At 49.7% G+C, this 17,016-nt stretch overlaps 1 protein-coding gene across 2 annotated transcripts in view; it reads right to left on the bottom strand.

Annotated features, from left to right (window-relative positions):
* Trpm8 (transient receptor potential cation channel subfamily M member 8) overlaps nt 1–17,016 on the bottom strand; it is a 159,079-nt gene that overhangs the window by 41,136 nt on the left and 100,927 nt on the right. For both annotated transcript variants that reach the window (XM_045147722.1, XM_004662266.2), the window contains exons 12-18: nt 15,894–16,184; nt 13,393–13,488; nt 11,340–11,469; nt 9,341–9,486; nt 6,180–6,292; nt 5,556–5,772; nt 954–1,045 (exon numbers count right to left, since the gene is read on the bottom strand). In XM_045147722.1, coding sequence (XP_045003657.1) covers nt 954–1,045; nt 5,556–5,772; nt 6,180–6,292; nt 9,341–9,486; nt 11,340–11,469; nt 13,393–13,488; nt 15,894–16,184 — 1,085 coding nt within the window. The remainder of the gene's footprint in view (nt 1–953; nt 1,046–5,555; nt 5,773–6,179; nt 6,293–9,340; nt 9,487–11,339; nt 11,470–13,392; nt 13,489–15,893; nt 16,185–17,016) is intronic.

The raw sequence follows: 17,016 nt of genomic DNA, 5'->3' as shown, positions 1-17,016 counted from the left end.
GGTAAGTTCTCAGGGGTGCCTGCCCCCCTCAGTCCCTCATCCTGAAATATTCCTGCAGGAACCAACTGAAGCTTTACCACCAGTCCAGGCACACAAGGTTGCAGCCATGGCACCAGCTCCAGCCCCTGGGGACTTGACCTGGTCAACCTCAGTAGAATGTATGATTAGCCAAGCAGCTGCTAATGGGCCCGCTGAAAGCCAAGTGTGTCTTCCAAACGCAATCACCTAAAAGTCACGTGCAACCAACTGTGATTCAAGTCCTGGGGCCTCCAACCTGATCAGGAGGGTTATTTGAGGGAGATTCTGAGTCACCGGCCCCCTTCAAACTGGAGGAGCGTTGACTCCATTCGGAGGCCTGAGTACGGGTGACGGGCTGCTCTGCGCGATGGTCTGTTGTCTCTGAAAGCTGAGGGGAGGCCAGGCCTGGAGGGCCGTGTGCACACACCAGGTGAGCTGCGATTTGGGCACGTGTCACTGCCCCACCACAAGCCTTGGTTTGGGCCTCTGGTGGTAATTTTGGATTTGGCTCTGTGCTCACACAGCCCAGCTCTAAGACAGAAGGGTAGCCTCCAGGGCCAGCATGCAGGCCAGGGTCAAGTGCATCTTAGATTAAGTGGCCCAGATTGAACCAGTATTGAAGATATTAAACATCCCCATCACCCTCCACTCTCCTTGATTTCTAATTATGTCTCCCAGAAGCCTGTGTGAAAAAACAAAGAAAATCCATGACCAGCCAGCCCCTTAATTACAGATTGTTGGGGAGGGAGGGGAAGGAGCCACTGTGTGCCAGCCTTGCTGGGTCCCCGCAGAGCAGAGGCCATGGTCTTTTGTAATCCTCTCCAACGGGGCAGTGAAGCGATAGGCTGCTCACGGGCTTGAGTGAGACTCTGAAAGGTTTTCTCTGGTTTGTGTCCGAAATACCCGAGGCTGGAGAGGTAGTGAGGACTACTCACCGGAAGACGATTCCCGCTATGAAGTAGAAAAGCCCCAGTGTGTCCATTACGTTCCACAGGTCAGTGAAGTAATTCACCCCGTTCATGTACCACTGCAGCACAGGGAGGGACGGAGGGAGCTCGTCAGCGGCCAGGAGCCAGTCTCATCTAGATTTTTCAACGTCCAATCATTTTCTTCTAGGGTGTGTGTGTGTGTGTGTGTGTGTGTGTGTGTGTGTGTGTGTATGTTTTCAGGCATGCTCGTGCACAGTGTGCAGGTGGACGTCAGGAGGTGACTTTTGGGGTGTCGTCCCTCACCTTCCACCAGGCTTGAGGAAGGGTTTCTCATTGTCCATTGCTCTCTTGACGAGGCCAGCTGGCTTGCAAACCTCCAGGAAATTCTGCTGTCTTTGTCTCCCCTCTCTCACCTTGGACATATATCACTGTGCATGGGTTCTGGGGATTTGAACTCAGGGAATCAAGCTTGCATGGCAAACGCTTTAACCCACTAAGCTGTATCTCCAGCCCTTCAGCATCGTTTTTGAGACAGAGCACGTGGGATGGTGAATAGACTCCTGGTTCTGCGTGGGCCAGTTTGACTATGGTTCACTATGGGACAATGGCTCATGGGCTTAGAGCTCACATATGCGCGTGCCCGTGAGCACACGCACATACACACACATTCACAAGGCCTCTTTTCTAAGGAGAAGTGCAAAGCTAAACTGTGCTTATAGAATACCAGAGCCATATTTCATCATTTCTCTGGAGATTTGGGACCCCAATTGGTAAGGCCCAGAAAGAGCTCTCAGGATGCAGGGTGAGACTTACCCCACTTGAAATAAACATCCACAGTGTCTGCTCAGCACTACCTGGAGCAATTTAGCAAGTGTCTCTTCACTGTTGACTGTTCAGCTTAGAAATCTTATATCGACACATCCATATCTACCTCTTGGCAAGGGAACATCACTAGTCACTAAAAGGGATGGATTTCTGAGTCCCAAACACCATTTAAAGCAGTGTCCTGTCTTGGTGTACCCCCCCACACACCCCCTTTAGCAAAAGAGAATCAGGTTAATTAAGATAGCACAGGCCCATAGGAGCCAGTTAGGATTCAACACATCAGTTTGTAGACCTGAAGAGAAACAGCGGCCCCTAGCGTCAGATTCTTGAACAACCAAATCTTCCTGGCTGTGGTGTATGGATTTGCTTTTTTTTAATTATTTTTTTGTTTGGTTTTTATTCATTTATTTGAGAGTGACAGACAGAGAGGAGGAAGCAGAGACAAAGAGATAATGAACATGCCAGGGCCTCAAGCCACTGCCAACAAACTCCAGATGTGTGTGCCCCTTGTGCATCTGGTTAATGTGGGTTCTGGGGAATCAAGCCTTGAGCCAGCATCCTTAGGCTTCACAGGCAAGCTCTTAACCACTAAGACATCTCTCCAGCCCTGGATTTGCTTTTGCATGTGTACCACCCCTTCCAGGGAAATACCACCTATGTCCCTCTGCTTAGAAGGATAACCCTAATCTCCCTGATGACAGCCAGCAGGATCAGGGCCCCACTGTCTCCCCCTCTCTGGACCCAAGAGTCCTGACTATGGTCACCCATGGGAGTGAACTCAGAAGACCATGTGCACCCACTTCTGCCGTGACCACTCACGCCCCCAGCAGCTCCTCTGCACAAGCTTCTGGACCCCTCTCTACCAAGGGTGGGAGATGCACAGAAAACAGGGGTCGAAGGCAGATCACTCCCTCATGGTGAAGTTCTGTGGAGTAGGACTCAGAGGAGTCCCGGCGTCAGCATGAGAGCACTCAGGCTCCTCCCTCCCGGCAGCCTCGTCAGTAAGAACTGTGTCCCTGCACGAGTAGCCAGAAGCCCATAGAAATCAAGTTACTGAGGCTGGGGTGGTTCTGTAGGTAAGTGCTTGTCACGCAAGCATGAGGACCCGAGTTCAGATCCCCAACGCCCACATGCAATGCCTTGTGTGGTGGTGCATACCTGTAATCCCAGGACTGAGGACCCCTGGGCTCATTGGCTAGCTAGTCTAGCAAAAGCAGTGAGGTCTGGGTTCAGCAAGAGACCCTTTCTCAAAAAAAAAAAAAAATAGGGTGGAAAAATAAAGTCCAATGTCGATCTCTAGTCTTCACAACACATCATACATGTGTATATGTACACATCACAAACCAAACATGTATACACACGTATGCACATCCTACACACACACACACACACACACACAATCAAGTTACCAGCTGTCACTTACTGTCTGTTTGCAGCTCCAACTGGGATTTTCCTTCCCCTCCCTTTCTGTTCCCCCATCCCTTTCTTTCTTCTTTCCTGCCTTCTTTCCCTACTGGCCATGAATCCACTGGCCCTCCAGCCTGGGAAGTCCTGCTCTGAATGCTGTGTTCCCTGCCTGGCTGTTTCTGCCACATGGGATACACATACACACACACACACACACACACACACACACACACACACTCTGCTGGCATATAGTCTGTCACAATAAGAACCAGGGAGTAAAGGCTATAAGCTATATGGAGGTGTTATGGGCTGAGGTGTCCACTCCAGACTGAAGTCCCAAGCCCTCAGAATGTGACTCTGTTTGGAAACCAGGTCACTGCAAATGTAACTGAATAGGTCAAGATACAGTCATACTGAGGTGGAACGGGCCCTGATCCAACCTGACTGCTGTCCCTAGGAAATGGAGAAATTGGGACACGGGCATGCTCATGGGAGGACACCATATGGACATGGGGCCAGGGGTCAGAGTGTTACATCCACAAGCCACGAAAAGGCAAAGATGGCCAGAAGGCTTTCCGAAGCTAGGGGACAGCACTCATCATCTCCCTCACAGCCCCAAAGGGACCAGCCCTGTCCACACCTTCCTCTTGGATTTCTGCCCTCCAGAACTGCGAGCAAAAAATTGTGTCATTGAAGCCCTGCCTGTGGTTGGCACATCCATCCACCACCTCCACTGTGGCTCCATCCCCCACCCCCCATGCCTCTGAATGACTGTCAAGAAGACAGGAGTAGGACACAGATGTCATGGCAGACATCACTAATTGATCAAGACACTCCCCTGCTGAGAGCAAGCAGACCCTCAGAATCCTACTCAATCCATAAACCATGGCCAACACACACACACACACACACACAACACACACACACACACACACACAACACACACACACACACACACACAATACACACACACACACACACACACTCAGTCTATCAGAGTTACCACAACAATTTCAATGAACTCAGGGTTCTTTGATTAGCCAGATCTCTACAAAGGCAAGAACGACATTCTTAGTCACTTCGCATTTCTTCCAGCCTGGACCTTGTGCTTTGTAACCTAGGTTGCCTGTACCTAGCATATGCTTACTAAATCGATGCATTTTGTGGTCCTGGATCAGGAGAGACAGCAGGCAGTAACAACAGCAGCTGACAATGCATGGATGGTTAAGCCTGGAAGAGTTTTCTTTCATGGTTTCGGGACAGCACTGTCCTTTACCATCAGTATACATTGCTTCCAGACCTCCTAGTCAATGACCAGCTCGGTGAAGCCTGGCCTAGGGTTTTGGATTCCACAGTGCAGGAAGGATGCCAACCCCTGCCCATGCCAAGGAACTGAAGACAAGCCCCGTGAACAAGCTACAGGAAGCCCCTGAAATCGGATAGAAAACTCAAAGCATCACCCACCACTGACATGCTGGGCAGTATGATGCTGTTGACTGGACAGTTGTCCCCACGTCCCCTGCTGCTTATCATGCTGCCGCTGGTGGTGACGGAGGAAGGAGCCCAGAGGCTTCCTGATGGTGGCGTGGGGCACAGCTCAAGGCCTTCCCTCCCTGGCTGACCCATGTCCATCAGTAAGCATTACACAGAGAACCAGGAATAAACTCGAGACTAAGAAATCTCGCTGGCTCGCTAAGTTTGAAAATCACATTCAGGGCCATCAACTGCTACCCAGTGGGAATGTTTAGTGGGAGGAAATGATGACATTTGATCTCCAGAAGGTTCCACACCTCTTGGTGTTAAGAAGCTGCCACCCACTGAGGACTCTCGGGGGAGATGCCGGCAAGGCAGCTTGCTATAGCAATGCTAGATCCCACCTCCCAACTGAAGCAGTCTCTCCTTGAGGGACGAGGGAGGCTGGAGGACTGGGAAAGTTCGGGAAAATCAGGAGGCTCAGGAAGCTCGCAAGGCTCACAAGACCCTTCCCCAAGCACTGGGTGACCGCTGGGCCGAGAAGGCTCTTCCTGGAGCGGGAGCCGCCCACCAGCCACGCAGCATCAGGCCATCATCCACCTACGCTGGGGTTGGCTTCTCCTGCCTTAGCAAGGAGAAATTGGATGTATCTCTCCAGACAGTGAGAAGAACTCAGAGAGTTGAGGAGGGGCCCAGAGAGAAAGGCTTGTCTCGGTTGAGCTTTCTGGTGAGGCAGCTGCCTTTGAGCCATCCAAGCTCCTTCCAGCAATCCCAATAAACTCATTGGTGCACCAAGCCACACTGGGGTGGCATCACTTCTTCGGTCGGCTGCCAGGGGGCCTATCTGGGGTGAGGACACGTCTGTTCGCGTCTCCCCTAGAGGTCACCCAGCACTGGCCTTACCTGCCTCACTTCGTCACAGAGCAGGACGAAGACCAGGGCGTAGAGGATCAGCTCGGGGGTGTGAGGCACGGAGTGGAAGTCCATGAGAAGCACGTAGGCGAAGAGCAGGAGGAAGGCGATGTAGAAGACCACGTTCCAGGAGAAGACCACGAAGGGGGAGGTGAAGAAGGCCACGTAATACCACAGCAGCTTCTTGTGCTTGTCAACGGGCTTCTTCCTGGACCAAGCGAGCACCCAGGGCAGCGGCGGCGTCAGGTGCCGGGCACACGGCCGTGGCCCGCACCCCTCCTCCCGCCCCAGACGAGTCCACACCCACAGCTGGGAGGAAGGGACAAGGCCTGACTGGGTCCTAAGACTAGTCCAGCCCAAATTCAACCCACGGCATCTTGTGCTGGAGGAATCCAAGTTCCTCGGATACTGAGGACACTATGTCAGCTCTACATGCTTAAAATCAAACTCAGGAAAGCCACGGAAGAGGCTGGGCCACATCTGTAGTGACTGTCACAAGTTCAAGGCCTTTCACTATTTGCACATGTGCTTACACACACACACACACACACACACACACACACGGGTGCATGGACACAGAGCCAGCTTGCATGCAGTTAGGTCCTTGGTCCATACCTGAACGACACCAATCCACAGCCCACTAGGGGGATGACAAACAGACAGAGGATAATCTTCCAGTTCTTCGTGTCTCGGGAAATCTCTCCATACCACTGCTTGGAAAGAAAATTCTAGAGGAAAACAGAGAAAGATTACAGGGCCTCACAGAAGTGATTACATGGAGGGTGGGTGGTAGGCAACTTCTTGTCCCAATCCCGACTCTGTCCCGGAGTAGCTAGCCCTCCAAATAAATGTCTTTGTTCTTTCATGTAAGTTACCTGGAGAAACAACTTAAAACTGTTTGATTTTAAGCTCTTTTTTTTCTGTTCAGTTTTACAAGCTTTAAAAATGATGGTTGCGTGAGTGCAAATTTAGCAAACCTTTGAATTTTTAACTAACACAGTTCTTCCTTATGTAAGCCTAAACACACATCTTTCTGATTACTTTCTCTTCACTCATCACGAGGTCAAACACAGGGCCTGAGCTATCTATAGGGTCCCCAAGGATTCCTTCCTGGAGGCAGATAGGGAACTTTCATTAGGAAACTAAAAGAGAAATCTAAAAGAGAGAGGCTGATGTCACATCAAGCTGAAGAACCAGCCACCGAAGGTGGGGCAAGAAGGATTCAGTGATGGCCAAAACTGGAAGTCATACTGCCACTGAGAGCCAGGTGGGGTAGAGGGGCAAGCCCAACATCAATGGAACCCACAGCTTTCAAAAAAAAGGGGGGGGGGCAACAAGTACCAGGCTTGGTGAGTCCAGAAAGCAGATGGGAAGCTGGGACCCACTCAGTGCCATGGCAACAGCCCTGCTCCGGCTCAGCCCCTGTGTGGAGCTCAACCCCTGTCGTGGGGCCCACCTCTCCCCTCTGGGGCTGCCCCGCAGGCATGAGCTTGCCCAGAAGAAGCAGGCTGCACACCAGGCACAGCACCCAGCACCCAGGGGCAATAGGTGGATAGTTACCATAGTGATGCAGGTTCTACAGAGCTTCTACTTGGCCTCCAGTAATGCCTTCCTGCTCAGCTGCGCCTGCTTCTCCCTCCTCAATCTCACTGCCAGCCAGTCACACCCAGGCTCCCCTCCAGAGCACATTGCCTAAACCCAAGTCCTAGCTTTGGGGTCTACTTATTGGTTATATACAATAGAAGGTCTGTGGAGGAGGAGGCGGCCCACAGAGGATTAAACACCAACACAGCGCCGCTATTTCCTAGCAGTGCAAGCACAGGGAACATTCCAGAACATCCCAGATCCCTGCATCCTTAAAAATAACATGAGTGACTCCCGCCTCCACACATGCAATGAACATGAAACAAGTAACATGTGTGGCCAGTGAGCATGCGCTGTCCCATCACTTCTTTACCCTCTTTTGAAGTCCCACGTCCCTCCAACGGAACCACGCACTCTGACACAAGCTGCTATTCAATTAACTCACCTCAGGACCGGCATCACCCATTTCATCATAGTTTCTCTGTCACTATCAATAATAACTGTAATAGTAATAGACACAAAGACCTTCCCCTTTCACAGAATCCCATAGCAACTCTTCCCGACAACCACTACAGCTACTGTTTGCCTGTGAAATGTCCCCCACAGGTTCATGGATGTGATCCTGGTGGTGTTGTCTGAGGAGGCTCCAGGGTCTGGCTAGTGGAGGTAGGCCACTGAGAACAGGCCTCGGAGGTTAAAACCTCAACTTGCTTCAAGTCCCCTTCTCTGCTTTCTGACCCACCAAGATGTAAAGAACCTCACGCCATGAATTCTGCTTGGATGAATTGAAACCATAAGCCAAAATAAGCCGTTCCTCCCTTGAGGCACTTCTGTCAGGTAACTGGTCACAGTGACGAGGAAGGCAAGTAACACACAAAACTACACTAGTTTCACAGATGAAAAACTAAAGCCATCACCCACATCAACTCAGGGCACAATGATTGAGACTCAGGCAATGGGATCCAGACACTCAGCTCGTGATTAGAATATTGTGCCATTCGCATTGAGGAAACTTGAAGAATTCTTTCTGCAGGTGGTTTGAATTCGATGTCCCCCATAAACACGTGTTTTGCAGCTCACTCTTTGCTGTTGTTTTCCACCTGCTGTGGCAAGATTGTGACGTCCAACCTCTAGTAACAACAACACGTTCTCCTTACTGTGATCTGGGACTTAAATGTCCCCAGTGGCTCATGGGTTAAAGGCTCAGACCTCAGTCTACTCGCTGCTGGGACAAAGCCCCTAGCTAAAAGCAGCCCAGAGGGAAGTTTGCCTTCCAGTCTCGAGGGGAAGCTCCAAGATGGCAGGGAAATCAGGGCACAAGCAGAGGGTGGGCGTCACCTCTGCCATGGCAGGTGGAAAACAGCAGCAGAAGACTGAACTTAACTCTAGCAAGGGGGAGCTGGCTGCAACACCCCTAAGCCTGCCCCCAACAACACACCTCCTCCAGCTAGGCTCCACCTCCCAAAGTGCCATCATCTGGGGACCAAGTATTCAAAACACACGAGTTTATGTGGGACGTCTGATTCAAACGATTTAAACCACCACACCCACTGTGGTGCTTTGGGGAAATGGTGGAATCTTTAAGAGGTCTTAGGTCACTGGGGGGATGCCCTTAAAGGGGCCTCAGTCTCTGCCTCTCACTTTGCTGCCATGAGGTGAACATTCTTCTGGAAGACATGCCCGTGCCCAGTTGTGCACCCAGCAACCCCTTCAACCACCAACCAGGGACCGAAGCCTCCAAATTCTGAGTCAAAAATAAATATTTCCTCTTTTTACATTGATTGCTTCAGACACTTTGCTACAGAGACAGGAAGCTGCCTGACACACACGCTCTCACACCATCCTCTGGGTACAAACGTCCCCCAGTGTCTGAATGCTGACACCATCTCCCATGTTACCACCAGCTACCCCTGCAATTGCTTTTGTAAGACAGGAGAAAGGCTGATCTTTAATGTTATTTATTTGTTTGTTTTTGTTTTTCTGAGGTAGGGTTTTACTTAGCTCAGGCTGACCTGGAATTCACTAGGTAGTTTCAGGGTGGCCTTGAACTCACGGCAATCCTCCTACCTCTGCCTTCCGAGTGCTGGTTTAAAGTCATGTGCCACCACACCCAGCTCATTTAGTGTTATTTTTCAATGCTGCTGATAACATGTGATTTCTAGGCACATAGTTCAGTGACAAGTACTACATACCTGGACCCCAGGCTGGGCAATGAAATGCTGGTCCGTGGCCTCCACTGCCAGCTCCAGACAGTTGCTTCCACCCCAGGCTTCACAGGAGTAGACCAGCAGCTGCTCTGCCAAGTTTTCATCACTGCTGTAACACTCTGTGAACAGCTCTGCCCATCACCAGAGAGAGGAGCTGTGGTTAGGGGTGGCAGATACAGACCCTAGCCCACCCTGTCACCCAACCTAACCATGAATGCAAGAATAGCATGGGCATGAGGATCCAGACTTGTAGACGGCAGGGAGGAAGCTGGTACACAGTGGCCCTCACTGAGATGTTTCTTTAGGGCCAGCAGAGAGCCAGCGGTGTTCCGTGGAAAGTGCTGACAAACCTTGTGGAACAGAGCCACCTCGGCACCCAGGATCCCCTCTCTGGGGTGGGGGGGGGTTCAGTCTGGACACTGGCAAAGGATCTTGTCCTGCACAAAGACCAGGACCCTCTGCTTCCCTCTACCTGAGGCAGCCCCTCCTCCACGCGATTCTCCTTCCCTGCTTTCTAGAGATTTCTGTGCAAATAAGTCAGAGCATGAAAATAACTTTAAAAGATAAGAGCTAAAAAAAAATGTGCATGTGTGAGTGTGTGGGCTACAGCGTGTGTGCAGGTACAGGTGCACATGTGAATGTGCAGGTGTGAGTGTGCACGAGCATGTGTGCAGGTGTACTGCAGGTGTGAGTGTGCACGTGCAGGCCACAGGTTGGCACCCTCTGTCTTCCCTGATTGCTCTCCACCCACCTTACCGAGGCTGGCTCTCTAGATACCAGAGCTCAGCACTTCGGCTGGCCTAGCTTGGCAGCTCATCCCAGGGATTGTCCATCTTCCCTCCAAGCACAGGGACTACAGGCAGCTGGCCACACCCGCCTGGAACTCACACAGACGCTGAGGACCCAAACTCTGGTCCTCACACTTAGGCGGCAAAAGCTCTTCCACTGTGCCATCAGCCCCTCAGATCATTTTGTTTTTTACATGTGTGTAGTAAGTGTGGTGTGGTGGGTATGATGTATAAGTATGGAAGGGGGTAGATTTTGTGCCCACTCACACGCATGTGGAAACCAAATCAGAATGTCCGTGTCCTCTATCACTCATCAGTGTGTTTGCTTACAGCTGAGTCTCTCGCTAAACCTGGAGCTGCCATTTTGGGTCAGATCGACTGAACTATGAGACCCAGTGACTCTCCTCTGTCCCCACAGGACTGGAGTTGCAGGTGTCAGTGGCCAGGCCCAGCTTTGTAACTTGGGTGCTGGGGAACCAAACTCAGGCCCTTTTGCATGCCAAGCGTCCTTACCTTACCAGCTGAGCTGTTACCCCAGCCCCATCCAAGGAAATGTTTAAAAATCAAAATACTAGGTGCTGTTTCCTAATTAAGGTCACCCATAAATGAATACTACAATATTTGAAATTTTAATTTATTTTAAAAATAACAGGGTGTGTAGATGTCTCAGCAGTTAAAGGTACTTGCTTGCAAAGCCCACCAGCCCAGGGTTCAATTCCCCGGCCACACACATAGAGTCAGATGAGCCTTCCTTTGCAGCAGCAAGAGACCTTGGCACACTATTAAACACATACACATACACCAAAAAAAATAATTAATTAAGAATCAATCACATGCATGCTTTCCAACACAGAGCGTGCAATGGGAGCATTTTTCAATGAGACAAGACAATGGACAAAACACGTAATACACTTATCACACTGGAAACTTACATCTGCCAAGTGAAAGACAACTAAGCAGTCAAGGATACTGCTGCCCTTGGCAAGCCCCTGCCCATCCATTCTTGGAAAAGTTGGTCCACAGCAGAAGCAAAGGGCCTTGTGTGGCACATATACCAGACCGAGCGAGATCCGCGGCCCTCATCATGCTACAGACAGACAGGAGCTCAAGCACACTGTTAACCTTGCCCACTGGGCCACGAGTGCCTCCAAGAAGAAACGTGCCTCATGGCACCACACCCCACGGAGGGCGCTTACCAACAGCGCGGGTCTCGTACTCATTTGCCAGCTCCTCAGACTCCCCAGCAGCGTTGATGTCATTCTTCACCTTGGCCAGAGTTTTCAGGAGCTTGCTGGCCCCCAGGGCCGCCAGAGTACAGCCCCTGGTCTTTGGAGGAAGGTGGAGAATGTCCCGTTAATGCCCGATCCCTTGAAGCAGTCAAGTGAACCTTAACCTCAGACAAGCGTAAGTTATGGTAAAAGCAGGAAGTTACAGTAACGTCTCAACTATTTATAATGATTCGAAGTAGAGTCTAATGAGCTCCAAGTACGCCTGAATCAGAATACATTCGTGGTCTTGAACATGGAATTAGCATATGAAAGGAAATACCTAGATGAATACGGTGGGAAATTGACAGTGAGACTGTGCTAGCAAGACGCCTGGCTAACCCACCATTTCAGAATTATCATATGTACCAGCTGGAGCGTGGGGAGAATGTGGGTGAGGACACAGAAGACTGAGCACGTCACTGGAAGGGCTGTGCTTCAGCCATCACTGTCCAATCACTCTACGTGCTGAGAGTGGAGAAGGGCATTTCATTTACAGACAGTTATGAGCTCAATATCAAAGAACCAGCCCAATAAATTTTCCAAATTAGAATTTTTTGCAGGGCTACCTTCCTGTCAATAACACAATAACTCTAGAGATTATTTGATTATGATGATGCTGTTCAAACACAGACCCTTGTACATGTTACATAAATGCTTAGAAGTAAGGCTGGAAAGCCAGGCATGGTGGTATGTCCCTTTAATCTCTGCACTTGGGAGGCCAAGGTAGGAGGATCACTGTGAGTTCCAGTCCAGCCTGGGCTACAGAATGAGCTCCAGGTCAGCCTGGGCTAGAGTGAGACTCTGCTTCAAGACAAAAATAAAATAAAAAACACAAAAAGAAAGAAGAGAGAAAGAGGAAAGAAAGAAAGAAAGAGAGAGAGAGAGAGAGAGAGAGAGAGGGAGAGGGAGAGGGAGAGGGAGGAAGGAAGGAAGGAAGGAAGGAAGGAAGGAAGGAAGGAAGGAAGGAAGGAAGGAAGGGGGAAGTGGAAAGAAAGAAGGCTGGGAGGTGGCTCGTTGGGCAGGAGCACTTGGCACAAAAGCTCAAGAGGGCCTGGTTTGCTCTGCATTCAATCCCCAGTACAAAGGTAAACAGCTGAGCAAGTCCATAACCTCAATCCTGTGGGGAGTGGAGACTGGAGGATTGCTGGGAATAATCAGTTAGCCAATCTGGCCAAAGCCAACAGCCTCAGTTCAAGGAAAGACACAGAAGAGTGACAGACAATACCTGACCTCCTCCTCTGCCCCCCCCCATATACACAGGATGCACAATCTGCACACACACATGCACACTCCACACGCACACCACACACCATACCACGTATGGTACGTGCACACAAAAAGAAATGATTTGGGGTGTGTGTCTGCATCTTCCTATGTGTACGGACACCTGTGTGTGGATGGCCATGCACATGGGTGTGCACACAAGTGGAGCCAAAGGCTGATGCTGGGGTACTCCCTAGTCACTCTCCACCATACTCTCTGGGACAGTCTCTGGCTAACCCTAGAGCTCCCCAATTCAGCAACACTAGCCAGTGAACCCCAGGGGCTCCATCTCCACCTCCTGAGCACATGGATTACATGCAGGTACCACCATGATTGGCATTTTACATGGGTTTTAGAGACCCAAACACATCTCATTTACCACTAAGCTATCTCTCTAGCTCTAAAAAAAAATTTAAGTTACACATCATAGCGTCATATCTGTGGGAAACACTGTCATGCCCACTGGGGAATGCAACCTGGGAAGCAGGGACCTGCCGGCATGCACCCCAACCTCCTTTCCAGTTATGCCCCCCCACACACACACACACAAGGACAAGCATAGTCATGCTTATGTACGTCTACTGCTCCAAACGCTACACTAGGCGTGTAGTTTGGGAAGGCCAGAACTGTCACAACACAGCATGCATGTGGCACACGCTCATCACGGGCCTGGACACTCACCCGCATGTGGCACACACTCATGAGCCTAGATGCTCACCTGCTCCCAAATGACTTTAGAGAGTTCCTTCTTGTTCTGAAGAACAGCCCAGATGAAGAGAGCTTGCAGAGGGTGCCGGGTCCTGAATGTCGCATCCTGGGGGGATCAAGCATGTGGTCACCTTGCGCAGATGGAAACTGCTTTAGGAGCACTATGCTAACAGTGAAAATTGGGTCAGGAAAACCAAGAAGAGCACATCATGTTTGAAGAGCTCTGTAGCTTAGAACATAAGTCCATTTTCATCTCCGTGACTCACCAGGCGGTGTAATTTGACACGAAATCTTTCCTCTATCACAAAAAGCAAAGTCCAACTCGATAGAGAGGGAGAAAAGGAGAAAATGTGATTGGAAGCAATTTAAAAACTGGATGACTTCCGACAGGCCAAAGGGAAAGCAATTCTTCTATCACAGAAACCTGTTTCTTACTGAGAAAAGAAGTTCAAAATAAATTCTAACCTTCCCATGGCTTAAGTTCAACGATCACAATGGAAAATGTGATTTCTTTGGACTGTTACCCAAAGATTGGATTCCTAATACAACTATTGAGATCCTAGCTCCTATCAGGTTTCTCTAGCTTCCAGTGGAATCTCTTCAGAGAGAACATGTCCATGTGTGGAACACTCCTTTTTGCCTTCCTTACTGCAGTGACTACAGTCTAAACTGTACCTGCATAAGGTACAGGCATGCTGTGATATCGAATAGAAGCTATGTAAATACTTTTAGTTCCTCCACATGCCTAGCCTAATTCAGACTTTTAACACACGCACACACACACACACACACACACAGAGAGAGAGAGAGAGAGAGAGAGAGAGATTCCAGAATACAAAAGATAATGCCATTTTTGGTTTTCCCAACCCAATCCCAAGATAAGAATTTGAGGCAAGTAGTGAGTCCAGGAAGGAGATCCCAACACAAGGAGAGTGAGGAAATGAGATGAGAAAAGAAAGAGATCAGTGGAAGGCACGTTATCAAGCAATGTGTTACCACAGGCCTACCCCACTGGGCAATTCTAGGAGCCAGGGTAGATTGCAAGCCTCAGAGATATGTGGGGTAAATTGGGATATTCTTATACCAGCCTCTGACCCTCAATTGGCTCTTATCAGAGTAAATTGGCAAATAATTTCTGGTGCCACCTGGTGGAACTAAATCTGGCTGTAAGTAAGACAGAAGCCCAGGGCATGTGAAGGGCACATCCACATCTGCTCACATAGACACCTGGAACACACCTGCAGAAGCAGCCACCACTCCCTCCCACACAGAGGAACAGCTGGCAGTTCTGCAATCCTTCACCCGGGCAGCAAGGAGGCATTTGTGTTAACAGCCTATAACAAGAGAAAGTAGCCATTCTGGCCCCAGTCCGTGTCAGATGTCTTCAGAACGTATGCCACACCAAGCTTTGTAATCAAGAAATGCTGGGCTGGAGGAATGGCTCAGTAGTTAAGGCACTTGCCTGCAAAGCCTAAGGACCTGGGTTCTACTCCTCAGTGCCCACATAAGACCAGATGTACAAGGTGATGCATGCATCTGGAATTTGTTTTCAATGGCTAGTGTACCCATATTCTCTCTCTAGTTCTCTCTCCCCCCCCCCCACACACACACAAAGAAAGAGCCGGGGGTGGTGGCACACACCTTTAATCCCAGTGCTGGGGAGGCAGAGGTAGGAGGATTGCCATGAGTTTGAGACTACACAGTGAATTCCAGGTCAGCCTGGGCTAGAACAAGATCTGACCTCAACCCCCCCCCAAATAAAAGAAATAAAGAAAGATAATAGAAAATATTTTTTAAAAGAAGAAATGCAGGGACTGGAGAGATGGATTAATAGTTAAGGGACTTGCCTGAGAAGCCTAAGGACTCAGGCTCAATTCCCCAGGGCCCACATACACAAGGGAGCACATGAATCTGGAGTTCATTTACAGTGGCTGGAGTCCCCAATGTGCCCATTCTCTCTGTGTGCCTCGCTGTCTCTCCCTTTCTCCCTATCTCTAAATAAATAAATAAAAATATTTGGAAAAACAAAAGAAATGAAATCTGCAGAAATGGATAATGATTAAGCTGTTTGCCTATGCAGCCAAAGGCCCCAGGTTTGATTCCCAGGACCCACGTTAAGTCAGATGCACAAGGTGGCACATGTATCTGGATGGAGTTCTTTTATAGTGACTGAAAGCCCTGGCATGCCCACTTTCACTTTCTCTCTCTCTCTCTCTCTCTCTCTCTCTCTCTCTCTCTCTCTCTATCGCTTTTTCTCTCCCTTTCAAATAACTGAAATAAATAATTTTTTATAAAGGAAATGCTGTGACTAATTTGAAGTCCAGCCAGGAATGTAGAGGAAGACAGCAGAAAATTCGACCGCTACAGCAGGAAAAAAAAGAAATCAACGTTAACATGGTAGCCGCTTTATGGCCATGAGGTAGGGAATGGGAAAGATGGGGGCAGAGGAGTTGTTTCACGACAAACTCGAAAGATTAAAGAAATCAGGCACACGGCTCTGCCACCACGTACATGGAGCTCCACGTCCACCTCATCTCTGCTGCCTCTGTCTTCCTTCCAGAAGCCCCGCCGGAAGTTTGCCACCAGCTTCCAGACAAACGTCAGGAGGGCGTCATTGTAGGAGTTCTTGGCGATCTGCAGGTTCCGGTACACAAGGGTGCTAAAGTGGCTGGAGAAGAGCTCGGTGAGGACCTCGTCCGTAAGGAACTTCTGCATGTTCAAGCCGTTCTCCAGGAATAGCCGGACAAACTTGGGTCTGTCCTTTATGAGAGCTGTAAACATGACTTCCTGAAGGTCAGCAGACTGCAGAGAGAGAGAGAGCGAGAGGGAGCAGAGAAAAGATATCACACCATAAGGCCAATAAGGAAAACATGAGATGTTTGCTCTGCTTCAGCCACAAAATAATAATATCTTCAACTTCTCTTCCAATCTTGTTTGAGAACAAAATTGATCTTTTCAACATCTCAATGGAATAGCAGCATGAAATCTGCCAGGATAGGACTTAGATGTGAGCTGGGCTCTTGCTTATATGGGGATAAGCAAGCCTGTGTTAGGACAGCTTGGGTCAGGAGCTGACTCCAGTATCTGGGGCAACCTCAGGTAGCAGCGTCCAGCAGTGGAGCCTGAGTCCTTCCTTTCCTGCGAGTCTACAGTATATACTGACTGTGAGCCAAACGCCTGTGTCGCCTGTCCACTCCATGCCATGGAATCTGCTTCCTCCCTAGGGATCCTTAGGGAGACTGAGTTCTCAAATTAGCAAAATAGAGCCCCTCAAACCACACGTCACTGAGCAGAGTCTGGGACATGACACAGCGTCGAGTCACTGGAAGACGTGGCAGGCCTGATTACTGGTCACCTCTGAGTGCCCAGTAAAAATGACCCCAGAGAAGCTTCCCAAATATCTTTTCATTGCTCCTGGATTTTTCTGAGACAGGGTCTCACTCAAGAGCCAAGGCTGACAAGACTGCATCTCTGAGCCTCAGTTTACCCCTCTCTGAAGTAGGAGGTTATGAAGACAAAATGGAAGACTCGGCTCCCTCAGCAATTCAAGTTCAGAACAGACCTTCTCCAGACACCACCAGTGACCCCACCTCCCTCTGTGGGGCTTTGCCAACAAAATGAGATCAGGTCGGCC

The sequence above is a fragment of the Jaculus jaculus genome, chromosome 4 (assembly GCF_020740685.1).
Source record: "Jaculus jaculus isolate mJacJac1 chromosome 4, mJacJac1.mat.Y.cur, whole genome shotgun sequence".
Lineage (NCBI taxonomy): Eukaryota > Metazoa > Chordata > Mammalia > Rodentia > Dipodidae > Jaculus > Jaculus jaculus.
The sequence above is the reverse complement of the archived record's forward strand: the minus strand, read 5'-3'. Positions and strand labels throughout refer to the sequence as shown.